The sequence below is a fragment of the Rhinolophus ferrumequinum genome, chromosome 26 (assembly GCF_004115265.2).
Source record: "Rhinolophus ferrumequinum isolate MPI-CBG mRhiFer1 chromosome 26, mRhiFer1_v1.p, whole genome shotgun sequence".
In the NCBI taxonomy this organism is placed as follows: domain Eukaryota; kingdom Metazoa; phylum Chordata; class Mammalia; order Chiroptera; family Rhinolophidae; genus Rhinolophus; species Rhinolophus ferrumequinum.
The window spans coordinates 4,140,543-4,165,647 of NC_046309.1; the positions used below are offsets into that span (position 1 = coordinate 4,140,543).

General features: G+C 56.2%; 2 protein-coding genes across 15 annotated transcripts; both read right to left on the reverse strand.

Moving 5' to 3' along the window:
* Positions 1-327: 327 nt before the first annotated feature.
* ZNF775 (zinc finger protein 775) lies at positions 328-16,139 on the reverse strand. Of its 12 annotated transcripts, none has more exons than XM_033099128.1 (5): positions 16,041-16,123; positions 10,461-11,168; positions 10,080-10,130; positions 7,494-7,568; positions 328-2,784 (listed from the first exon to the last, which is right to left on the reverse strand). In XM_033099128.1, the coding sequence occupies exons 4-5, from the start codon at positions 7,522-7,524 to the stop codon at positions 1,169-1,171; spliced, it is 1,647 nt and encodes a 548-aa protein (XP_032955019.1). In that variant the 5' UTR covers positions 7,525-7,568; positions 10,080-10,130; positions 10,461-11,168; positions 16,041-16,123; the 3' UTR covers positions 328-1,168. The 12 variants fall into 12 exon arrangements, with proteins under 12 accessions (XP_032955019.1, XP_032955021.1, XP_032955020.1 ...); XM_033099130.1 differs by lacking the exon at positions 16,041-16,123 and adding an exon at positions 15,829-16,017; XM_033099129.1 differs by lacking the exon at positions 16,041-16,123 and adding an exon at positions 15,737-16,017.
* A 3,337-nt stretch (positions 16,140-19,476) lies between these two features.
* Positions 19,477-24,667, reverse strand: REPIN1 (replication initiator 1). Of its 3 annotated transcripts, none has more exons than XM_033099078.1 (3): positions 24,526-24,667; positions 23,659-23,856; positions 19,477-22,277 (listed from the first exon to the last, which is right to left on the reverse strand). In XM_033099078.1, exons 2-3 carry the CDS (start codon positions 23,813-23,815, stop codon positions 20,548-20,550), a joined length of 1,887 nt encoding a protein of 628 aa, XP_032954969.1. In that variant the 5' UTR covers positions 23,816-23,856; positions 24,526-24,667; the 3' UTR covers positions 19,477-20,547. The 3 variants fall into 3 exon arrangements, with proteins under 3 accessions (XP_032954969.1, XP_032954970.1, XP_032954971.1); XM_033099079.1 differs by lacking the exon at positions 24,526-24,667 and adding an exon at positions 24,376-24,499; XM_033099080.1 differs by lacking the exon at positions 24,526-24,667 and adding an exon at positions 23,980-24,363.
* Positions 24,668-25,105: the final 438 nt, after the last annotated feature.

The window sequence follows — 25,105 nt, forward strand, 5'->3', positions numbered from 1 at the left end:
CATCAGACCCTGGTACCCCAACACCCACCCCTCTCTGCAATTCCCTCCTCTCCTCTGGGAAGATAGCTGGGATGGAGCCCTAAGTTCTTCTGTCAGCACCAGGGCTTCAGTGGACCCTGTTTTGGAAGAGCATGAGGAGGGACCTTTGGGGGGCTACGGGTTAAGGGGGGTATGTGGGAAGAGATCACATTGTCTCGGAGGAAAGAAAAAAAGAATTGGGCATGGGGAGTTGCTATGCTCATGGCCAAAGGCCCCTGTCCTGCTCCTGGGATAAATGGATCCCTCACAGCACACACAGACCCGGAGTTCCCTAAGCGAAGCTTAGAAAGGACAACGAGACCAAGTGACAGCATCAATCCTTCATTTTTCTCTTCACAACACTGGCATTGATAAGAATCCAAGTCGCTGACAGTCAGCCATCAGGCGAGCCCCAGGCCCACCAAGGAGGAGCAATACACTGGGCTCTCTTCTGCTGCACGTCCCTCCCCAAGCCACCAAGCCTCAGCTGAGACCACGCCCCTGGTGCTCCAGCCTGACCATCACACACGCCAGTCCTAGGATCAGGCAGCCACAGCAGCCTCCAGGGCCGGGGGACACTCGGGGTGCAGAAGGACCCTAGAACCATTCATTCCTTCCAGAACTACGCACTGAATGCCATTAAGTGCTGGGCACTGCCCTTGGCACTGGGAATATGCTTGCCCCTCCCTAGCCACAGCTTGGAGCTTCCATCCTTGACAGGGCTCGCTGTCTGTTGACCCCCGCATTGGGACAGCTCCTGGCCATCCCACAGAGCAGTCTAACAGGCTGGTGCTACAGCTGACCAGTCCAGACCTGGGCCACTTCACACCAGGGAGCCTCTCCCAGAGCCCTGACAGCCCCCCATGCGGTGCCTGGGGGCTGGGGTCCCACCTCTGAGGAAGTGTACAGACCGCGTTCAACTTATGACAGATGCATTGGGCTCCAGGGTAAGGAATGTCTGATCTTACCTCCTCCTGCAGCCCACCAGGGACCTTTTGGGTCCCCCTTTGGGATGCTTCTGCATTTCTGTTCTTAGGCCTTCAGATAGGGTCTTAGCTCCTGGGATTCTAAAAGCCACCATTTCTGGCCATTCTCCCTAGCACCCTGAAAAACATTCCCCCCACCACGGGTCCATTTGGGTCCCAGCGCACTAAAGAGCCTCGTCCTTGGCGCTGGGGGTGGGCGCCAGGGTCCCCCGATGCACGCGCTGGTGCTTGAGCAGGTGCTGCTTCTGGCTGAAGCCGCGGCCACAGGCGGCGCACAGGTAGGGCCGCTCGCCGGTGTGGTTACGCCGGTGCCGCGTCAGGTTGGGCTTCTGGCTGAAGCGGCGGCCGCACTCGGGGCACGGGTAGGGCCGCTCGCCCGTGTGGATGCGCCGGTGGATGGTAAGCGCCGACCACCACGAGAAGCTCTTGCCACATTCGTTGCAGATGAACTGGCGCTGCTCCCCGGGCCCCGCCAGGCCCGCCCGCGCGCCGTCCCACTGCACGTCCCCAAGTCCCCGGGCCGGCGGGGGACTACGCGGCGGCACCGACCGGCCCAGGAGGGCCGGAGCCTGTGGCTCAGCACCCAACACGGCGGGTCCGGGGCGCAGCAGCTGGGCCGTGGCGGCGGCGACATGCACGCGCTGGTGGGCCCGCAGCGCCGCGTGGCTGGGGCAGCTCTGGCCGCAGCTGGGGCAGCGCGCCGCCTGGGCTCCCGGCAGGTGCGTGCGCTGGTGCTTGAGCAGGTGCTGCTTCTGGCGGAAGCTGCGGCCGCAGTGCGGGCAGGGATGCGGGCGCTCGCCCGTGTGGTTGCGCAGGTGCCGCGTCAGGTTGGGCTTCTGGCTGAAGCGGCGGCCGCACTCGGGGCACGGGTAGGGCCGCTCGCCCGTGTGGATGCGCCGGTGGATGTTCAGCGATGACCACCACGTGAAGCTCTTGCCGCACTCGCTGCAGATGAACTGGCGCTGCTCGTCCGGCCCCACGGCAGTGGCGGCGGCGGCGGTGGCGGGGACTGGAGTCCGGGACCCCGACTGGAGCCACCAGCCCTGGCAGAGCCCCAGCCAGGCCCACTCGGGGCGCCCCCGCGTTGGCCCCAGCCGCAGGCGACAGTTCCGGCGGGTCACAGCACCCCGGAGCAGCTCCGGCAGCCCAGCGCGGGCGCCCTGCCGGTCCCGGGCGTGCGCGCGCTGGTGGATACGAAGGCCCACCTGGTGGCGGAAGCAGCGCTCGCACTCAGGGCACGAGTGGGTGGCAGGCCGAGAGTGGGTCTTCTGGTGCTTGAGCAGGTGCTGCTTCTGGCTAAAGCGCCTGGCACATTCGGGACAGCAGAAGGGCCGCTCGCCCGTGTGGTGCCGCTGGTGGCGGGCCAGATTGGGCTTCTGGCTGAAGCTCTTGCCGCACTTGCCGCAGGGGTATGGCTTCTCCCCGGTGTGCGTGCGCTGATGGATCTGCAGGGACGACCACCAGCTGAACCTCTTCCCGCAGTCCAGGCACACGAAGTGACCCTCGCCGGCAGAAAGCGCGCGGCTCAGGGGGCCGGAGGCTGTCCCCGGAGCCCTGCCTGCCAGCCCCGCGTCCTGCTCAGGGGGAGGGGTCCACCTGGGACCCCCAGTCTCTTCCTGTCCCCCCAAGGCTCGCGGCTTCCCGACGGTCTGGCATGGCGGGAGGCCCCGACGCTGCTGGAAAATGTTTTCCTTATCCTTCTTGCAAAGCACCGCCTGTGGTGCCAGGGTCTGCAGCAGCCACTCTGGCTTCTCTTGTTTGATCTTCATCACCAGCCCATCTGCCAGAGGCGAAGGGAGAGAGGACGGGTAGAGTCAGTCACTGCTCAGGGGGATGAAGGGAAAGATACGCTGGGAGGGCAGAGCACAGAGGAAGTAAGGCAGGAGGAAAAGAATGCAGAAGGAAAAGATTTTCATGGGAAAGGAGAAAGCAGAGAGTAAGGTAAGGCAGGAAAGACAGAAGGTTGGGGCAGGTTGGAGTGTGGAGAAGGGCAAAGGACAAAGAAAGGAAAGATAAGTGAGTACCACCCACTGTACCCTGAGGCCCAGGAGACGCAGAGACGTGAAAGACACCAATCCAGTGAGTCTTCCCACCCAGGCAGCAAGCAGAACATGGCCATGTTTCTAACGTCTGTTCTTTTCCTAAGAGGATCCACGCACATGCTGGGAGCTTACGAAGCGCGTCCAGGCCCAGTCCCTCAGTGGTTGGGTGAGCCAGCTGCATGTCACTGCTGCGCCCTCTCCAGGGCTGTAACTGTGGTGCCCGAGCCCCTCACGGGCTCAGACCTCGGCTGTTTGGCAAACTCACCTTTCTTCAACAAAACCAAGAACAAGAAAGTCGGCCAGAAAATTCTCAGCACCCAGAACGAGCGTCGCTTTGTATTAAACCTATAGTCCCCTTTACTCTCAAGAGTCCCCCACACACAGCTGCTCAGGTCTACAGGGGTGCTTTGTTCCCCTAGCTCATGGCCATCAGCGCGATGGAAAAGGTCTGCCAAAAACTAAACACAGACTACATGACTCCCTTTATATGAAGTTCAAAAGCTGGCGAAACTAATCGATGAGTTAGAAGTCAAGATATTGGTTCCCCGTATACAGGGCACTGTGATTGGAAGGGAAAAGGAGGGCACTTCTGGGCTTCTGGCCATTTTCTCTTTCTTGATGCTGGATACTGGTTACACCAGCACGTTCACTTTGTAAGAATTTATAGAGCTTGTGACCTATGCATGTTTCTCGGTGTTACACTTCAATAAAAAGTTTATATTCAATAAAAAGTAGGTGAAATGAAACAGTTGTGAACAAAGGAGAGAGAGAAACTCTAAACAACAGGTTCCAAACTTAAAAAGACAACAAAATAAGCCCAAAGGAAATAGGAGGAAGGGATTAAGAAAGATAAAAGCACAGATTATAAGATAAAGGGAACATATAACTATAAAAAGGATTCTGAAAATCCTAAAATACTATGTTATATCAATTAAAAATATATATATATATGTATATATAATGGATGGTTTTGTCAGAAAATATAAATGAACAAAACTGACTCAAGAGTAGGTAAAAAACAAACAAACACGTCTATATAAACAGAAGAGACTGAAAAGAAAGCTAAAGTTCTACCTTGAAACTGGGCAACAGGCCACTCACTCAACTATGTAAACAGGTTCTACTAAAACTTCAAGGGAAGGACTCGTCCCAGCGTACATAAACTGTGACAGTGGCGAGGAGGGGAAGAAGCGGGGCGGGGGGGAGCCCACAAGCTAGCAAGGCCCAGTGTCAAAACAAGACAAGGGTGGGGTAGGCAGGAAATTATAGGTTTATCATTCTTTGAAAATAGACGCAAAGAATAAACACAAAATCATTAGCGAAGCAGGCACAGCAGTATTAAAAGAATAACAAGGTCTCGTGACCTTGCTGGGCTCTTCCCCATGAAAGCAGAGATGGCTCAGTATATTTCATGACATTACACGTTAAAAAGTGGAAAACCTTATACCACCTGAATAGGAGCGAAAAAGTCCTAAGACAAAATTCAACATTTCTAGAGGGAGAGAAGGAAGAAGGAAAGGAGGGAAGAAGAAGAAGAGAGGGAGGGGGATGAAGACAGGAAGTTTTCAGTAAACTAGGAGTACAAGGAAACTTATTAGGTTGACAGTGGAGCTATACTAGAAATTGCAGCAAATGTAAAACTACAGACAAAAGATTCAAGTTAGGAACGAGACGAGTGCTAACTGTCACTGCCACTCTTCAACATTGTCCTTGAGGAAGGAACTGGCCAAAGCATAGGGGGAAAATATGAAATATATACAAATAAATATTAGAAAGGAAAACTATCATTTGCTGATAATTATTAACCTAGAATGTGCAAGAGAACCCACTGGCAAAGTATTAGAAATAAAAGTTTCAGCAAGATTGCCGATACAAAAACACATAACAATTCATAACTTTTAAAAAGTGGCAATAAAAAGCTATAAATAACTGAGACTACACCTAATATACATGTAAAACTTACATAACGATAACTATTAAACTTTACTGAAGGGATAAAGAAAACGTAAATCAAAGGCAAATACATCATCATATTTCGTAGATGAGAAGTAAAAGAAGCCCTTCGCTCCAAAACAATGTTTAAATTCAGTGTAATCCTAATTAAGTAAATTGTAAAATTCACAATTTGCATAAATACACAGAAAACTCTAAAAATGAGTGAGGAAGAATTTGGCTTACACATTAAAAGCTAAAATACTACCATCACACACCTACTGAAATGGCTAAAATCCAAAGCGCCGACAGCACCAAATGCTGGTGAGGACGTGGAGCCACAGGAACTCTCAGTCAGTGCTGGTGGGAACGCAAAGGGTGCAGCCACTTTGGAAGACAGTTTGGCAGTTTCTTACAAACTAAACATACACTCACCATATGATCCAGCAATCTCTCTCCTAACTGTTTACCCAAAGGAGTTGAAAACTTATGTCCACACAAAAATCTTCACACAGATGCTTTGTTCATAATTGTCAAAACTTGGTGCAACCAAAAAATGGCCCTCACTAGGTGAGTGGATAAACAGAGGTACACCAGACAATGGAACACTATTCAGAGATAAAAAGAAATGAGCCATGGAGCCACGAAGAGACATGAAGGAAATGTAAATACATCTTTCCAAGTGAAAGAAGCCAGTCTGAAAAGGCTACATGCTGTGTGATTCCAACTATATGACATCTGGAGAAGGCGGGTATGAGTGACAGGGTGTGGGAGGAGCCCTGAAGCTCGGGGCTGGTGTGTGGAGACCCCGTGAAGTGCGCATGCGGGGACTTCAGTTGTCACGGGGCACTTCTTAGGGATCAGGGATCAGTCCAGAGGAAAACAGGCCTGTCCTGCCTGTGGCGAAGGAGTCCAAAGCAAAGGTACCACTCCTTGTCACCATAAAAAAGATCATTTCTTAAACACTCTAAATGGGTCAGGTAAAATGAAATGGCGCTAAATGGGGAGCTATTGTTTACTGGGTACAGAGTTGCTGGGGTGATGACAAAGTTCTGGAAGTAGATGGCGGTGATGGTTGCACAACACTGTGAATGAATGTACTTACTGTCACTGAATTGTAACTTAAAGATGGTTACAATGGTAAGTTTCATGTTATGTATATTTTACCCCAATTTAAAAAACCCATGAAACAAATAAAAATGAAAAGGTGCTTTAAAGATGGCTGAAAACTCTAGCCATCGAGAGTCATTCCCTAAGCCTGGCCAGCGGGCAGCGGGAGCCTGTGGGGGGCCCAGGGCTGGCTAGGGGCACCCAGTCCCCATTTCCTCTGTGCCTCCAGGGTCTAGGCTAGTGTTCCTCACCTCTTCCCTAAGACCACAGGGCACCCCAGAAGCTGCTGTAGAGTGGAGAGAGGGCCCTGGCAGACCCCATCTCTCACCTACGAGTTAGGATTCCACTTGTGGAGTTTAAATGGGAAAAAAAGTCCTTCTGCTAAAAGGTTTGGAAACTTTGCCCTAGGTAATGTCAGCACGTATGCATATCTTGAGCTCTCTCACACACACCGAGTACTCTCAGTGTTCAAAGTGACACAGAGTGGGAGACAGACTGGGAAGTGGGGTGGCTGTGCTCACCGACGCCTGCATCAGGACCCAGCCCCAGAACAGTGTGGTATCCGTACAGCACACCATCCGCCTTTGAGCTACATGTCCTCACAACAGGCTCTAAGTGGGTCAGCTGATACAGACCATGAGCTCTGAGTGGCCCCAGGACTGAGGAGGAGGAAGAGAAGGAAGCGGAGGAGAGGGAAGAGATGGTGATGGTGATGATGATGGTGATGATGACGACAGCAGGGCTTGTTTTAACCCCTCATCCTACCCACACGGCTAGTTTTCAATGTTTAATTGGCATGACCACCGTGAACTCCCTGTTCTAGTACTTAAAAACCTTGCTTCTACTAAGAGTGAACACGGCACCTTGAGCTGAGCTGCTGCTGAGCTCCCGGATGGCTCAGTTGGTTGGAGCGCGTCCTCTCAACCACAAGGTTGCCGGTTCAACTCCTCCAAGGGATGGTGGGCTGTGCCTCCTGCAACTAGCAACGGCAACTGGACCTGGAGCTGAGCTGTGCCCTCCACAACTAAGACTGAAAGGACAACAACTTTACTTGGAAAAAAGGCCTGGAGGTGCACACTGTTCCCCAATAAAAAAAAAATCTAAAAAATCTTGCTTCCCCCCATCCCCACCGGCACATTTCTCCTTGGGTGTCTGTGTGTGTGTGTGCGCGCGTTCCCTTGCCTGGCAAGTCCATGGGCTGCACTTTGTCATTTTGTGAGCTCCCATAGTCTGTCTCTGTTCCACTCTTGGACACAAGCTTCACGGTCCTGGTCCCACCCTGCAATTTGACACTAAGGACCGGTGAGGGCAGAAACTCACGCTCAGCTGCAGGGGGACAACGGAGCACAGAAGACAAGCTTGGGGAGGGGCCGAGGTCGGCCTGGACCTTTCCATCTTCTCTTACCTGCGCTGGCGCTGGCCAGGCCACTCTCCATCCCGGAGACCCCACGGCATCAGCACGGCGCTCCCTGCCCGCCGTCTGTGGGTGAAATGGGAGCAAAGGAAAGACAGTTGGTCTGTGGGACAAGGAAGAAAGGGCTTCCCAGGCCTCCTGCCACCTCACAGGATGTATTCCTTCTTTTTCAAGAGCTTTTCTCTCCATGACCTCAGTTGACATGTGAAGGGTTGTTTTCAATTGCACACATACCTGTTGGCAGGTAAAACAGGCATAATTCCTATTTTATGAAGAGGAGACTGAGACCAGAGAGGACCACTGACACGCTCCGCGTCACAGAGGTGGCTGAATGGAGGGGCAGGGCAAGACCCCAGGCCCTCTAGCTCCCAGACCGGAGGCTCAGGTCTGCGCTGCCAGCACCTGACACCCCCCCACATACCGCCCTGCACGGGAGAAACTCAAGTAAGTCAGACAGGCCTGAAAAGTCGTGCATGTACCTTGGAAGGCTAAATCATCCCTCCAAAGTCACCGACCCCTCCTTCCTCAAAGTCCCCATCCGCGTTCTGTCCCAAACCCTCCCAGGGAGCTCTCCATGCAAGAACATACACAGTCCAGCTGGGGGACCAGTCCGCCGGTCGGGCTGGGGCTCATTGTTTTTTTACCACTCACGATGTTACTAGCACATTTCCTGAAGGGCTCACTTACTGCCTGGCACAGGACTGGGGACAGGCCATGCTGCTCAGACACCTCGGGCTTGGCACGGCTGCCCCTGCGAGGGGTGCCCTTCCCCAGATCTCCGCGTGGCCCCCTCGCCTCTTTCGGGCCTCTGCCTACATGTCAAGAGCGACCTCCCCTGGCTCCTCTGGGTAAAGTCACAACCCTCGCTCCACCTCACATTCTTCCATGACACTTTACCACCTGACCGTGATATTTACTGGTCTGCTTATTCGCTGTCATCGCAAGGACAAAGGAACTCTTCGTGCCCACTGCGGGATGCCCGGGGCCTGGGACGGAGCCTGCACACAGAGGGCACTCAATGGTACTGAGTGGCACGAACATGCTGCTGGTTGTCCCGCACTCAGAGCGGGGGCTGCAGGCCCGGGGTTCATTTTCTCCACCCAGTGACATAGATGGCCTCTCGTAAGGGAGGGACTGTGTTTCACACGCCTGTACCCCCTTAGCGCCCACACTCCCAAAGGGCCCAGCAAGGACCATGGCTGTCAGCTCAGCTCTCGTAGCTTTTCCAAGAGTCAGACAGTGCTCCTTCTGGATTCCTCGGCTCAGCCACCCTCATCGGACACCCCATCTGATCTTGCTCCCCACCTAGGGCCCTCGAGAGCCTCCCAGAGACTCCATTCTAAGGGTCCCCCCTCCCTTCTCCCCGGTCCCCTTCCAGCAGCCACTCCTGTAGCAAGGATCTAGGCTTGGAATCTGGACCCTGCCAAGGGGGGTGAGGGTGTGGGTTGAAACGGTAAACAGGAATCTGAAAAATTATTTTCCCTCGTGTAAAAAAGGGAAAGAGACCCCCCTCCCCTTACTTTTAGAGCATTTTCTTTAGAAAACTTCTAATTGTACTAAGTTCTTTCTCTGCCCCTTTGAGATGTATGTAAATCTTTTTAAAAGGCAAAATAAGCCTCTTGCCAGCTTTACAACCCAGGACTGTCTCTCTCTGGGACCTGCAACCATCTCTTTGAAATGTAAATATCAAGGGAGATAGGGTCGTGTCTCCCAGTCCCCATGCAAGGGTGGGAGCCTAACTTGGCTGGACACGTGGCTCCAAGCTGCAAAGGAGAGAAGTGTGTTTTTCCCCTGGAGAAAGGCCGTAGCTCACATGGATGGTCACCCGTTACCAGGTGAAGTTAGGATGAACTCTGTGCCAAATGGTCAGTCCCCTGACCCGAGGACCAGTGGGGGTTCATCTTGGGAACATGTGTGTAACGGGCTGCATCTGCTGGGCTGAACAACACGTGAGATTTCCTTCTGCCTTTGTCATCTCCTAGCGGATGGCCTGCGACATGCATCTCTTTCTGGTGGAAGGCTTATTCAATAATAAAACGTTTCTTGCTCTCCTATTTTTGTGGGGAGCTTTTCTGACTTGGCAAGAGATTTAATTCTATTTCCCCAACAGGGTCTGCTCCACACTCCTACTGTGGTTTCTTACGGGCACTGAGAGCTCTCCTGTGGTGCCGAGGGAGGGGAGGCAGGAGAGGGGGAGGGAAAAGCTCACGGGGGGGGGGGGGGGTCTGCTGGATGCTGGTGCTCTGCCTTACCCACCTCTGCCCTCAGGTCACTCTGTGTCCCATGCCTTGGGGAAGCCTCTCACCAATGTCCCCCTTAAGGGGACTGGTGCACAGGGGGGCCACCTCTACTTGGGGAAACTCAGATGGGTGGTGGATCCACCATTCAGGGTGAGGACAGAGGGTGGGGCTTGGTCTTACTCACAAAAACCCCAACACAACACAACAAGAAGCCCCTTGAGCCCGGTCAAATCAGTCCTACTTGATCCATTCTGTCTTCCAGGAGGCATTAGGACCTAAAAATTGCCTCGGGTGGCAGAGAGGCTTCAATCTTGGTGAACAATTCCCAGCGAATTACCTGGGCAGCTCCTCCCGATACCTGGGTACTTCTGTCCTGGCCGCACCAGGGCTCGTGGTCCAAGTAAGACAGAAGTGGACATGGAAGGAAGGGGATCCACGTGGGCCCCAGAGGAAGGAGTAAGAAATGAGCGGCACAGAGGACAGGATGGGGGACAGGTAGGCCCTATCTCAGGGGCCCGCCTCCACCTGTGTGCTCAGGTGGAGGACTTCTGGAACACAGATAAGCAGGTGTCCTGCAGACGAATCCTGAGCCAGCTAAGCCGTGGACCATCCCTCCTCACGGCCATATCCTCCAGGTCAGCCAGGCCCCCAGGTACGTCCCGCCCCAAGCTGCACCTTTTCCGCCCTTCTCTCTTATTCTGTCTCCGGCCCTTCTCACCCAACGTAACCGACACATCACTCAGCTGGCCTGGAACCCAGAAAGCAGGCTGCCCAGCAAAATGACCTGGCCAAAAAAAACAGTAGGCCATGGAGGCCAGTCTGCCACCCCCAGCAGAGCCCAGACCGAGTCTGAGTCTCTGACGGCCACTTGGCCCCGACTCAAACCTCTGATGACCTTTCCCTTCCTCGCCAGCAAGTTCTGGGGAGAGCGGGGGACACGTCTTAGGACAGGGCCCTGAGGGGTCACTGCCCTCTTCCCAGCCCCTGGCTCTGGCCTCAGCCCTCCCCACACAGGCTCAGGCTGAAGTTGAGATGACAGCCCCCCCAACCAGAAGGCTTCCCCTGGGGCAGCTGCCATGACAACTGCCAGACCACACAAAGCGCGGATTGTGGCCGATGGCAGGTGGTGAGGTCTGGGGGCAGGGGAAGGTAACAAAGGAGCTTTGGTCTCCCAGAACTTGGGGGCAGGAAGGGGGCAGACAGCAGCTGGGGTAAGGAGAAAGGGCACAGGGGGAGAGGCAGCGCGGGGACATATCCAGGTCTCTGCACATGCTCCCCGTCGCAGGCCCTGGAACTTCCACCAACCAAGCACATCTCTCTTCACAGACTCAGGTTCAAGGTCACACAAGCAGTAAGTGCAGGAGCCAGGACCCCTCTGGGCTCAGTCTGGCCAAGCCATAGCCCTGTCCCTGGGCGACATCACCTCCTACGAGAAGGTACGGGGTGTAGCAGACCTTAGACGACCAGCCCCTCATCCCAGGAATTGGATTTCTAGACCCAGCTGTGGTGTTTTTACATTTATGTAAGTTAAATTAAAATTCTGTTTCTCAATCACACTGGCCACGTTTCAAGGGTTCAACAGGCACATGCGGCCAGAGCTACCATCACGGTCGGCAGAGAGGAACATGTCACATTCAGCAGGATCTCCTGGGCGGCCGTGCACTAAACTGTAAGCGCCAAGAAGGCAGGGGCCTTGTCCTGCCCGCTCCAGACCTGCAGAAGGCGCTCAGTGTATATTGACTGAACGAGACAAATGAAGAACTAGAGAGGGCGCTCCTCGGGCCGCATGCTGCGACACGAACAAACACCTCAGGAGTTGGTGATGGTCTCTGCCTGGCCAACCGACTTCAGTTAATGTCAGTGGAGGTTTCAATTGAAACAGACAACCATAGGCATATGACAAGAAACTGCTACAGACACCAAAATCACACCCAGACACACCCAGGGACAGTCATATCTAACAGCTAACACAGCGAAGTAAGCAAAAGTCAAAGATGCAAGAACACAGAGATACCCACACACCTGAGGACACCTGTACAAGGCAAAGTACAAAGAAATTGAGGATTTCACAACCCACAGACACACCTGCAGATCCAGAGACACAAGTGTGCGACGTGAACCACGTGAGCACAAATCCCCACACAGCGCCCTGGTGGAAACAGAGACGGGAATCGACCCTCACACAGCCTGGGGCATCCCAACCGGCCCACTGCTCCAGGGAGAAAACTCAGGGAGGCGGGAATGGAAGCGAAGCATCCACAGTGAGCCAGGAAGCTGCCAGCAGAGAGCAGAGGTAGTGTGATGGGGACAGTCACCTGCTGGGTTACCTGTGCTGGGGGGACAGGGTGGCAAGAAGCCAGTGAGGCTGCAGCTGGCCGGGGGGAAGCTGGAGGGACAGAAAACCCTAAAAAGAGAATGAGGGTCTGCTCAGCAAGCCCAGTACAGCATGAGACCCACCCAGGCTAGGCCTGCAGGGGTCCAAAACGGGAGGCCCTTCCCTTCTCCCTGTGAACCTGAGCACCCGCAGGGCGGGCTCCTCAGCCCAGTCTCCCCGAGAAGGCCGGGAGCCCCAGGTTCTAGCCCACCTGTCCTTGGCAAGTGACGTCACCTCTAGGCCTCGGTACCCAAAAGTGAAACGACTGAAAATACCTGCTCCGCAGGTTGGTTACGAGCATCAGGTGAGGGGAGTCTGTGGAAACACTATACTTTCTGAACCCTATAAACTGGCAGTGTCTTTTCTCCCCCATTATCATGGCCTGAACGCAATCCGCACCCACATTTTCTAAGCCACCCCCACTGCTGGCTCACTCTTCCGAAACCATAACTCTTCAGGCTGCTTCTGAATCTTCAGGGGCCCCAGTGCCGACACAGTAACCCCACACTGCTCACCAGCGGGAGCTGGCCTCACAGGAAGAAGGGCGCGGACACCGTGTCTATCGCCAGCACGACCTGTGAAGCCATGTACTTAATCCAGCAGCTCGGGGTAGGGCAGCTCCTCCACCCTGGTCAGCCCCCAGCCCTGGGCTAGCCTGGCAGAAGGAGGGTCTCCTCCGGCCTATCTGAGTGGGGGGTTAGGAGTGGTAAAGGAAGCGGGGCTGGCGGGTGTGAGTGCCAGCCAGGGGGGCTGGACTAGAAGCCTTGGAGGCTTCTGCTGGCTTGAAGCTCAAAGGTTCGGCTCAGGTGAACCCCACTGGCGTCATCCCCCAATTTTGCTGGGGACAGAACCAGTGTAGCCTGGTCCCCCAGGACCATAGCTCCGCCCCCAGGCCCTCCCCCAAGGCCAGCAGCATGAAGCCTGTCCCCTGGGGGTGCTCTGCCGGCCTCTGGACAATCAGCTCCTCTCTAGGCTTCCGTGTCCTGTCCCTGGACCCACTAGACCTCACACGTTCCTCTCCTCCAGTTTCTGACCAAGGAGGGCATGCACACCAGTCGCCCACAAGCGGCTTTACAATGTTCTCGGAAAGGCGGGGCAGCTGCTGCCAGGGCCACGCCCACAGACAGACAAGCAGGCCCAGGGGTCCTGCGCAGGCCAGGGGAACGGTGCCGCCACCACCTAACTGCCAGCCTGCATCCCGCGCCCAGCGTCCTTCCACCACTCCCACCAGGGCTCCCCAGCCCCTCCAGGGCCCTGCGCAAGCAATCTTCCTCTCTGCGACTCAAAATTGCCTCCCTCCTCTCCTCAGGGCGCGCTCCCATCGTGACACTCTTCCAAGCCTTGCCCCCTGCATCTTAACTGACAGTGGCTGTCAGTCCTAGGAGAGGGGCCAGAGACGCGGAGCAAGGGGGAAGGGCAGGCCATCCTCCCACGTGAAGACCAAGCCGAAGGGGAAAGGGCCCAGGACGGAGGATGGGGCGGGGTAGGGGGTGCTGAGAGCTTGGAACGGGGTTTGCTTCTAGTTAGCCATGTGACCGTAGGCCAGCCACTTTCCTTCTCTGGGCCTCAGTTTCCCCATCTGCAAATGGAAATAATGCCTACTCCTGTGTATAGAACTGTTATATCAAGTGGGGGAAGCAGCATGAAAGGACTCTGAAAAATGTTCACAAGGTGTGAGGTGAGTTCCTTTTAGGTCGCTGCGGTGACCACATCCTCTCCCCACTCCCCACCTCGTAAGACCTGTACCGCAGGGTTGCCCTGGTAGGAAGCGCCCGGTTTAGTGACTTCAGTTGGCATCTGCCAGCCTTCCCTGGGAACCAGGTCCATGGGCAGCCTGGTCATCACATCCGTCCCCACCTAGAGGTCCCCGCTTCCAGGACCTCTGCCTCCACCTGCCTGACATGCACAACTTTGCTAGGACAGTCACCCCCGGCCCCCTGCCCCGATGCCTGTACCATAGCCAGGCCATCACCATCCCAGGCTTTGTTCACCCATCTCCCTTTAGAGGAAAGAGCAGCATCCACATTCTGCCACCCAAATCCAGAACTCAGGAGCCGGCCAGGGCCTGGACCCCATTACCTGAAGACAAGCGACAAAACCAAATGCTAACAACACTTTGAACGGGTGTCACATTTTAATCTATAAACACCTTTCCAGTCTTCGCTGCATTCAAAGGAGCTTGGAAAAGTAGGGAGTGTTTCCCTCTTGTCAGATGAGGAAAGCGAGGCCCAGAGGTGACATTCTCTGCCTCCGAGTCAGCCATCAGGGGTCCTTCTGCACACCGTGACCATACTCTTCCCTCCAGGCCACTTCCCCCTGGGAAACCTTGGATTCCTCAGCTTAACCCTCTCCAGGGGCAGGGCCTGGACCACCTCCACTGCAGTCTGCATATTGCCCTGGGCCTCCCTTGCCTCCCAGGGGTGACAGTGTCTTCATCCGTCCTCTCAGAAACGCCACCATCTTTCGCTCCCACACAGCACAAACCCTAATAGCCATAGCTCACTAAGAAGCTTCTCTGCTGGAAACCACACCTCCAATCCATCCACCACCCAGCACTCAAGTTTCCTAAAACGGCAATTTGGACATGTTACTACTTTGCTTAAGGTACTTCAGTGGGTCCTCACCACTTTCAGGTTCAGCTAAAAATTTCCTGGCAAGACAATTTAAAATCTGGCCTCTGCTCACCTCTCCTCACTGCACCCCAACGTGCCCCATTGTCCCGCTCTGCAGCTCTCTGACCTAGCCATGTCATCGCACACCTGTAACCAGTCCTGGAATCCTGTGTTCAGCCTGAATCTGGGATCACTGTGACCAGGAAGCCTTTTTGGACTCATCAGGCTGTTAGGGACCCTTCTCTGTTTCACCTGTGCACCCACCCAAGCCAGCACCATCAACATGGCATAATAATAATTTGTCTCCAAAACAAGATGGTAAACATATTAACACAGGGACTGGTTCTCTCTCCCCAACATCCAGCACAAGGTCCCACACGCTGTAAACCGTTAATGACAATTTTAATAAAGGAACATTTACATAAAAGAATTTAAGCCCAAAACAGCCTACAGAATCATGGAACCTTACAGTTACAAGTAGACTAATACCCTCTAATCTCTTCATTTTATAGATGAACGCAAGGACCCAAAACGAACAGCCTAGACATCCGCGGCCCCTCTGCCCCCAACCTCTGGGGCTGTGACCACACCCAACCCCAGCTCTGGCTGAGCAAGTCCCACTCCAGGCTCCACAGGCCCACAGCGCTGCAGGGAGCCTCATCTCCATATCCTCCGCCTTTCCAGGGGAAGAAGCCCCCAACCCCTCCCCCACCTCCAATGAGATCTTGGCTCCTATGCCCATTTTCCTAGAATGGAGGTTTCGGGGCGACTGCAACACACGCACGGCCAATTTCTGTGGTGCTTCCCTCTCATTGTTCTCACCCCAACCTTTATCCCCTCTCATTTCATGGTTTATTAGGCACCTACTATGTGTCACTCTGCTGCGAGCACTAAGGTTTCTGCCCTCCAAGGCTCGGTCTTTTGGGGAGACTGTCACAACTCCCGAATACCAGGACAGCGCTCTGGCAGAGCGCGCCCGGAGGGGCCGGGGCGCAGTCCCCCGCTCACCACGCGGTTCCTCCTGCTCTCACCGGCGCCCCTCCTGCTCTCTGCCTCCGCCTGCAGCCCCTCCCACGCACGACCCGGGTCCCTGTACCCACGGGCTGTGTGGAGGTGGGAAAAGTTCGGGGCCGGAGCGCGGGGGGCTCAGGAGACCCCAAGGGCCCCGTGGCCGCCTCCAGCCCGCGGCTGGGTGGAGGCAGCGCGGGAGGAGCGGGGCCGGGCGCTGGCCCCACAGCACGGTCCGTCCCTCCGCACGGCCCTCCCCGCCCGGATTCAGAGAGCCTCGGAGGAAGAGGACGGGAATAAATACCTTTGACTTTGTGGCTAAGGTTAACGGGAACTGCCACCCCGGGGCGACTTGGGCACTGGGCTCCCCAGCCCTGCCAGTCCCGGGGCAGGCGGGGTGGGCACGGGCCCCTGATTGGCTGGAGAGCCTGGCCATCCCCAGGGCCGCCCCGCTGCTTGATTGGCTGCGCTGCTCAGCTGACCAGTTCGGCCCTATCGGAGAAGCCCGCGGGGCGGCCCCTTTGTTCTCCGGAGCCAATAGTCGGAGTGGGCGGGCTGACCTCGCCTCCCGCGGGGCCTGGCGGGGCCCAGCTGGGCGTTAACGCGTCGGCGGTGGGGCACCGGACCTGGGTCCGGGAGTCCGAGGGGAGGTGGGCGGGGGTGAGGCCAGGCTGTGACCTGTGACCGCACGGCCACAGCTCCCGCTCCTCCCCTCCGACGGGCTCTCCCGCCCCGGCTCCACAGACGCGCACTCTGAAATTGATCCAGTCCCTCCGCGACTGTCGGTCGGACGCCTGCGACACTCCCGCACCGCTCTCGGGGTCGGGATCGCGGGGAACAAGGACGGACCCGGCCTCGACGCTCACGTGGCGGTGGTGCTCGGAACTACAACACACCAGGGGTTAAGAGTGCGATGTGTGTGTCCCGTGTGACAGCAGAGAAATCGTCCTCTGCCCCCGCGCGACCCTGGGCACGTCGTGGGTTCGTGATAAGCGACCCTGGGGTCTCTACGAGAGACTAAGATATCATTCAGCCCCACCCCTAGCCTTCTCTTTGAGTAAACAGCGACCTGCAGAGGTTAATTTCCTAGATCAAGTGTCACTAATGATTTAGAGGCAGGGTCCACAATGGCCAAGAAGGGTTTTCTGTTCCCAGAGACTTTCAGGAAGGAGAATTTCCTCTTCCAACCACGCTGATTGGAAGTAAGTACTCCTTTATGTCAAGAACATTCCTTACGCTGCCACCTCACAGAGGTCAGCTGCAGTCAATTCCCACTGGCAGGATTCTCTCCGAGATGCTTAGAAACCGCCTTTGGGACACGAGGTTGATACAAAATGAAGCTGAGCCTCTCAGACATCCTACAAAACTTCTGTTCTGCCCATTGACTTTATTCTAATGAATCAGTAAGCAGCTGCCTGGGATGCATTTGCCATGGGTCCAGCTGCTGTTCAGCCTCTTCACACAATAGAAACTGGGGACTGAGATTCTAGCAGTTTGGCCACAAACTTTGTGTACATTTTACAAAAGATACTTTGTTTCTAGACTTTGATTTAATCACCTATAAAAGAGTTAATACGTTTCTAGTTACATTGTTGCCTTACTGGATTTTTGCAGCACTCTAACTCGGTCTGTTGTCTATAGAAGCATTTGTAAAATAACCCTACACAGAAGCCAGGCCCCACAGCACGGGCCGTCCCTCCGCATTTCCACTTTCTGGGACTGTTTCCTCCTACAGACTGAAAGACTTTCTCCAGATTGATATTTCATGAGCAAGAATATCTTGAGAGTAGAAAGAATGAAGTATATCTGGGATCCTATTTCCATTAAGCAAAAAAAAAAGGGAGGAGGCTACACACGCTTGTTTACAAATGCACAGAAAAAAATGTCTGGAAGGACAGTACCCTCCAACCCTTACATGGTGTAAAGAGAAAAGATATGGAGGGTGGAGTAAGGGGGAATGAAAGAGGATTTCCCCATTAAAAAATAAATCTAAGTATGTCTGCATTGTTTAATTTTGACAAGATAACTTAATACTTTTGTAATTGCAGGGGGGAAAAAAACAAACCTGGACTCTTCAGAATGTTGGGGAAGTAAGACTCCAGGACATAGTGACAAAGTGGAATTAGGGGAAGCTAGGTCACAGTTCTCCAAGATTGTGGGGACTAGGTGACAGGCCACTGACAGAAATCGGCATGTGAGTGGGAGGCACTGTTTGGGGGAGCTGACAGCCTGGGTGGGACCTGGGAGGTGATGGCAGGAGAGCCAGAGGCAGTAACAGAAGGGCAGCTCCTGTCAGCAGAGCGCTGACCTCTCCAACACAGGCAGCTCCTCCTTCAAGACTGCTGTCCACATGTGCCCTGCTGAGCAAGGACTTGGGACCCACTAGGCCCCCAAGGGACTCAGGAATCATGGGCAATTTCGCTCTGTCCCTGCCTTACCAGCCCCCTCAAGACCACTTCTGTGTCTTTCCCTAACCTTTGGACTTCTCACCATCTCGACTCCAAAGCAGTGGACAGCATAGCACTAGAGAACACTCAATGACCACCTTCTCCACACACCAGGCATTTCCTTTCAGGTGAGTTTTCACAAAGTCCAGACCCCTGGTCAGATTCCCTCTCCCTCATCCTTTTCCCCAATCCTTCCAATAGATGCCTAGATACCTGAGGGCCTGTCTCCTGCTCCCTGCCCATCACCCTCAGACATTTATCTACTTTCCTGGTGCCCCCTCCCCCCCAAAAAGCACTGCTCCCTTCCCTTAAAGCCCTGGGCTCCCTTAGAGACATATTTAAGTGAGGCGTTCTTGACACCCTGCCCCCAAGGCTCTAAAAAATAATTTGCCATCAACTACAGAGATTTTTAAGTGGCCACATAACCCCGTCAGCCAGTATGAAGCTTTGAAGCGGTCTGCTTCCTTCCTACACACTCAGAACCTCACCCACCCATCCATCTCTCTACTCATTATTTGTGTATACACGTGTGTGCACCCAGACATAGGTCTCCTAGAGGAAAGGAGTGGGGCTCATCTTTGTAACCGTTTCCATCCCAACATCAAGCACACAGCAGGCATTTAATACTTACCTTCACCAAAAGCAGCAGCGCACTCCATTCTCCAATCAACACGCAATGGTGGTCAAAAGCATGGGTTCCACAAGTCAGACCTCTGGTGACTAGTAATTAGATGACCTTGAGCAAATGTTTTCATCTGCAAAAGAGTACCCACTGCCCAGCAGTGTGTGAGATAATTTAGGTAAACTTCCTTGCAAGGTGCCACTCACATGAGCAAATTGTGGCTGTTACAATTATGCACCAGACTGCTGGGTACCAGGGATCTATGCCGAAAGTACTAAGACTGACAGGGAAAGGGCCTATTGACAGCTGTCAAAAACAGACACTCAAATGTGTATGAAACAACAGCACAGGGAAGCGTCCACAGTAACAGATGTGGGGAACTGTAGCAGGCCCGCCAGGGACGCACTGCAGGACAGCATCAAATCAGATCTTCCCCCCCGATAACTGGCACCCAAGTCCGATCTGACCCCACAGAAGGCTGAGCTCCCAGAGAACCAGCCCCACTGGCCAGGTGTGCCTGGCCGTCCCCGGGGAAGAACTGGAGGTGGGACACAGAGGGGATTAGGTTGGGGCGCTTGGCCTGGTCCCAAGCCCCCGTACCCCACAGCCCCCTCTTCCTCAGAGCAGAAGCCACAGCTCCCCGGGAGAAAGGAACACTTCTCAGCCACCAGTTCTAAAACCAAATCTTTATTCTCTAGTTTGAAAAGGAGGGGAAGTGGTTGTTCTGTTTAGTTCCAGAGAACAGAACAAGGCCCAGTAGGTAGAAATGATAGGAAAGCAGATCTCACTCATTATAAGGAAGAATTTCTAACAATTAGAATTATCCTACAATAGAACCAGGGCCTCGGGAAGTGGGGACTCCCTGTCACCTAATGTTCAAGTGGAGGCTGAGCATCCAGATGCTAGAAATGTTGAAAAGGAAGTACCCCTATCTTCCCGTCAGCTGACCGTTATCAGTGAGGCGGTCCTTTCTACAATGTGGGGTTCTGAAAGGAGTGAAAGCAGGTTGGGTGTTCAGACAGCAGCCTGGACACAGGGCTGCTGACAGCCAGAGGATGCTCTCAGCGCGGGGAGGATGGCGGGTAAAGCCAGTCAGAAAGGTGGGGAAGTGCCCAGGGGCTGATCTTCAGGGAGGCAGGGGAGCTGAGACCAACAGGAGAGGGGTCTCTCTAAGTCTGAATGCCAGTGCAGGGGCAGGAGGGAGGGACCGGCTTGGGGGATAGGTCAGAGCAGCGTGGCTTCACCTCACCGTCCTGCCCAACAAGGCCGGCAGGTTCTCCCGGGTGTATCCAGCTGGTCCACTTTTCCTCCCGAGCGCTCAGTTACTAAGAAGGTACCACACCTCCTAGTACTTCCGAAACACCGAGCTGAAGGAATTCATAATAAAAGACAGGGACATTAAGGCGTTAACACCAGTGGAGAAGGGTCTTCCTGTCCACTGGCGGCTCCTCCAGCCAGAGGGCTCTAAGGGGTGGGTGGAGCTGCTATTGCTACTTTTTCAGGGCGCAGGACAGTGAGGCAGGAACCTTAGCAAAACCACCAGCTGGAGGCGGGGGTCCCTGTGCTCTGCAAGTGGCTCTCTCTCCTGGCCTGGAGGTGGGGGTGACCTCCCGCTCGACCAGGGCCCAGGTCACTCCTCACCCCTCACCCACACCAGCAGCAACACAGACCCCCACGGCCCACTGCAGCCCTCGCTCGTGTGAATGACGCCCAGGCCCTCAGCCGCCACAGTCCCTGCCGTCTTAGACGTCATGCTTCTTCTGATGGGCCAGGAGCTTCTCCTCGTCGTCAAAGGTCTGGCCACAGATGGCACAGCAGAAGGCGCCGTCGCGGATGTGGCTCTTGCGGTGGGTGATGAGGTTGGACTTCTGGCTGAAGCTCCGGTCACAGTCGGGGCATGCGTAGGGGCGCTCGCCCGTGTGGATGCGCCGATGGGACACCAAGTTGGACTTCTGGCTGAAGGCTTTGCCACAGTCGGGGCAGACGTAGGGCTTCTCACCGGTGTGGATACGCCGGTGGGCTGCCAGGTAGGGCTTGTGGCGGAAAGCCTTGCCACAGTCCGGGCAGACGAAGGGCCGCTCGGGCGCATGGTCACGCCGGTGGGCCGCCAGGTGGCTGCCTTGGGAGAAGCGGCGCCCGCACTCCTCGCAGGCAAAAGGCCGCTCCCCTGAGTGGACCCGGGAGTGGGCCACCAGGTGGGTCTTCTTGCCAAAGTTCTTCCCACACTCAGAGCAGGTAAAGGGCCGCTCCCCTGTGTGCTGCCGCTGGTGGGCCCGCAGGAAGCGCTCCAGCCGGAAGCTCCTGCCACAGTCATCGCAGCTGTAGAGAGATGGGGGGGCTTCCACCTGGTCCCGGGGGGCCTCTCCTGGGGCCTCCAGCAGAGGCTCCAGGCCAGGCTCCTGGGCAGGTCTCAGTGCAGCCTCTGGGGTGGGCTCTGCTGAGGGCTCCAGGGGTCCGACTGGAATCTGGGGGCTCCCCAAGCCAGGGGCGCCCTGGGCAGACCCTTCAGATCGCTTGTGGATCTTGCTGTGAGACAGCAGGTTGGGTTTGTGGCGGAAGCGGCGTCCGCACTCGGTGCATGGGTAGGGCTTCTCCCCAGTATGGATGCGCCGGTGCGAGGTCAGGTAGGGCTTATTGGTGAAGCGCTTCCCGCACTCAGGGCACTGGTGCGGCCGCTCACCCGTGTGCACGCGGCGGTGGGCGATTAGGTTGGGTTTGTGCCGGAAGCGCTTGCCACAGCAGGCACACTGGAAGGGCCGGTCAACGGCATCTCCACCCGGCCGGGGGGCTGTCACTGCCGGGCGGCCCCTGGGCCGAGGCCCAAGAGCCTTGGCTGCTGCCTCCTCCAGGGCCTCCGCTACGTGAACCCGCTTGTGAGTAACTAGCTGGTCCCACTGGGCAAAGCTCCGGCCACAGTTGCCACATATGAAGGGCCGGGCCTCAGGGGCAGGGGGATGGCACTGCCGCAAATGGACTCGAAGCTGCTTTTGTCGCCAGAAGCGTCTCTCACATTCGGGGCAGGCAATGGGCCGTTTTGCAGCCGAGTGGGCCCGCAGGTGCAGCACCAGAGCCACCCAGCCTCGGAAGCTCTGCCCGCAGAGGTGGCAGGCAAAGCCCAGGTCTGGGGTGGCAGCGGCATGGACCTGGCAATGCAGTGCCAAGAAGGGGGCGTGTCGGAAGCGGCGACCACATTCAGGGCAGGGCAGGGGCAGCCGGGCCTGGCAGCGTCGGGCATGAAGCCACAGGGCCACCCAGCCCGGGAAGTGCCTTCGACAGTGGGCACAGCGATGGACCCGACCTGGAGCTTGGCTGCCCGACTGGGCCACGGAAGTGCCTTGTAACCTCAGCCTGTGGGGCTCCTTCTCCAGGGTCTGGGGTGACACCTGGGAGGGCCCAGAAAGGAGTTGGGGCTGGATTGGGCCCGTGGCCAGGGGGCCCCGGCAGCGACGTTCCAGCATCGGTTCTTCCTCTGCTGCGGGCGGAAAAGCAGAGTCACTCTAGAGAGCCTCTCACCCTGCCCCCAGGTCCTCCCCAGCCACCCCACGCCAGAGAGGAGCTCGCCCCTTTGGACTCCTAGAGCCCTGAATCTATACGACTCCTCTATTTCCTTGTAGGTTCTATGTTATTTCAATCCTGGGTTTCTAGACATGCATTTCAAGTATATTTGAAGTCATCTTTATTGATCCTGGAAACTACCAGAAGGGAGAAACTCTGACACTTCTTGGAATCCCCCTCACGGCAGCCATGTGTCTGGCATGGAGTAAACACTTCCAGTCGGCTTCACACACATTCCTGCCTCTCCAGAAAACGTTATCGCCTCCCCCTACAGTGCTTCATGCTTTTTCCAAGTACTGCCCTGCTGCCCTCTCCTTGCTCTATTTCCTGTTGCCACATCTGAGTTTCATGGCAACTGTGAGGCTGGATGAGCAAATATTCAACTCCCTGTTTGATAGATGAAGGAACCGTGAGGCATAAAAGGTAACAGGATCTGCCTGAGGGGACACAGTAAACCAACAGCAGAACCGACACTGAGGGGACAGGTTCTTCTAAAGTCCCAGGACCGTGTTCTTTCCTCTTAAACACCTGGATTGGTAAAGATCCCACAGAAAGAAAATTCTAGAGCCTTTCATTCCTATTATCCTCGCCTGGGCTCTAATCACACCCTGAAGAGGCACTTTCGGCCTCCCCGACTTCAGTCTCTCAGGGTAGAAACCTGGAGAATGAGTGAGAACAACCCTTCTGGGAACAGGGTGCTACGCCCAGCACCGCACAACGCCAGGCCACCGCCTGTCCAGACTGTGCCCACCTTCTGCCTGCCTAAACCCCCTCCACCCACACACGCGGAAGGAAAGCTCTCCCGAATCCAAGGAACACCCACAGCCTGTTGCCCTCAGGGGCCCGGAGCCCTGGCACTGCCTCCCTCGGGGTTGTACGGATTACTGGGGCAACAGAAGGAGAGGAAAGAAAAGACTGTAATCTCTGTCCCCTGTCTAGTCCTGCCCCAACCCTGCCAGGGGCTGTCCCACATTCAGCAACTCTGAGGTGCCAGGGAGCCCAGATTCCTGCAGGAGAACCTCCTACGCCCACTGAGGGGTGGGGTGGCAGTTAGACTCCCAAGGGCCCCTTCACTGCCTGCTCACACGCCAGACACATCCTCAATTCCCTAGAGTCTGTGCTCCTCTAAGGAGCACAGACATGACTCATTCCCAACGGCCAGACAGAGCCCAGGAAAGGCTCTAGGAATATGAGAAGGGATCCTTTCCCCACAGGCCCTTCCTTCCCCACGATGGGGAAGCCTGAGCCCTGGGGCTGTGGAATGGAAAGGGGACTCAACAAATAAGGCCAGACTCTACCCTGGAGACTGTGGAGCTGGAGACGAGGCTTTTTCCAGCTCCTGCTGGGGATGCTCCTGGGGATACTTCTGCGGCTGCAGCGCCTGCTTCCTCCCACACTCTGGCAGCCCCCAGATGTCAGAGAAAACTGCAGCAGTAAAGATACCCCTACCCCCATGGCAGAGCTCAGGCCTCCGACTGCAGAGAGGCCAGCCTTACCTGTGGGGAGGGGAGAGAAAACACGCGTGAGGCTCTGAGCTCCTCCGGGGCGGTCATCTTTGTGTCCTCGCCAGCCACCACCCCCTCCCCCACCCAAGTCCCACACCCGGCTGGCAGAGTGACCTTAATGGATATTGGATTAATAAATGCATGTGTCCCCTTCAAGGAAGTACACAGCTGCATATGGGGGTCACTTTCTCCACGGGTAAGGTCACCGCACGAATTCTCCATGCTGACGGCCAAAGGCTGGCCTAGGCCAGCAACTCTGGAATCCCTGCTGACTCCCCTCCCCCCACCCTCCTCGCCACAGGAATTCCAGGCCGGTTTCCCAGGGGGCTGCGCAGGCGAGCTCGTGTAATCAAGACTCGGTCAGAAGCCCCTCGCGCGCCCCGATGGCAAAGGGCCGTGGACACCCCACACCCTCCTTTTGTATTCGCGCGTGTGCCTCCGTTCCCGTTCGCGGACACACGGCTCAGCGCTCCCCGCGTGGGCCCTTTCGGGTCCCCGCGCAGAGCGCACCTCGCGGAGCCTGTGCGCAGGTGCGCGGGCTCGCCTCCCAATTCGGTCAGCATGTCCCCCACACTCAGCGCGCACACGGTCACGCGCCCGGCAGGTAGGGCCGCCCCGCCGGGGCCCGCGTGGGAACCCCGCGCCCTTCCCGGGACGAACCTCTCCAGAGGGGTGCGCGGAGGCGCGTCGCGCGTCCATGAGGCCAGAAAGCCGGCGCCGGCGGCCACGCTCCCCACCCCGCCGCGGCGACAGCAGCAGGTTCGAGTTCACCACTGCCAGGCCCGTGCCCAGCCCCCCCGCCGGTTCCCAGCGCCACGTGACTACAGGAGCTGCCGAGGGTCAGTCGCGGGCTCGGGCCGGCGGCCGCGGCCGGAGGGCGGGGCGGGCCACGCGGGGCAGCCGGGACGGCCGAGCCGGGTCCCTTGCCGCCCCCAGCGCCCCCTCGCGGGCCAGGCCGGGGGAGGCCGGGGAGGGCCCGACTCCGTTGCCCTGGCGACTACAGCCTGGCTTTTCCGGGACAGGCGGGCTCAAGTTTCCCGACCCTTTGTCCCTACGGAGGACTGGCGTCCCTGGGCGACCGCGTGGCCACACTGGTCACTAGGTTAGCTGCAGCCTCACTGGCTTCCTAACGGTTCCAAGCTCGCTCAAGCCTTCCGACAGGGCGCTCCGGCTCCTGGCCCGCGCCCTCCACTCTCCGGCCACCTTGACCTTGGGCCGCGCTGCGGAACCTCAGTGCCGT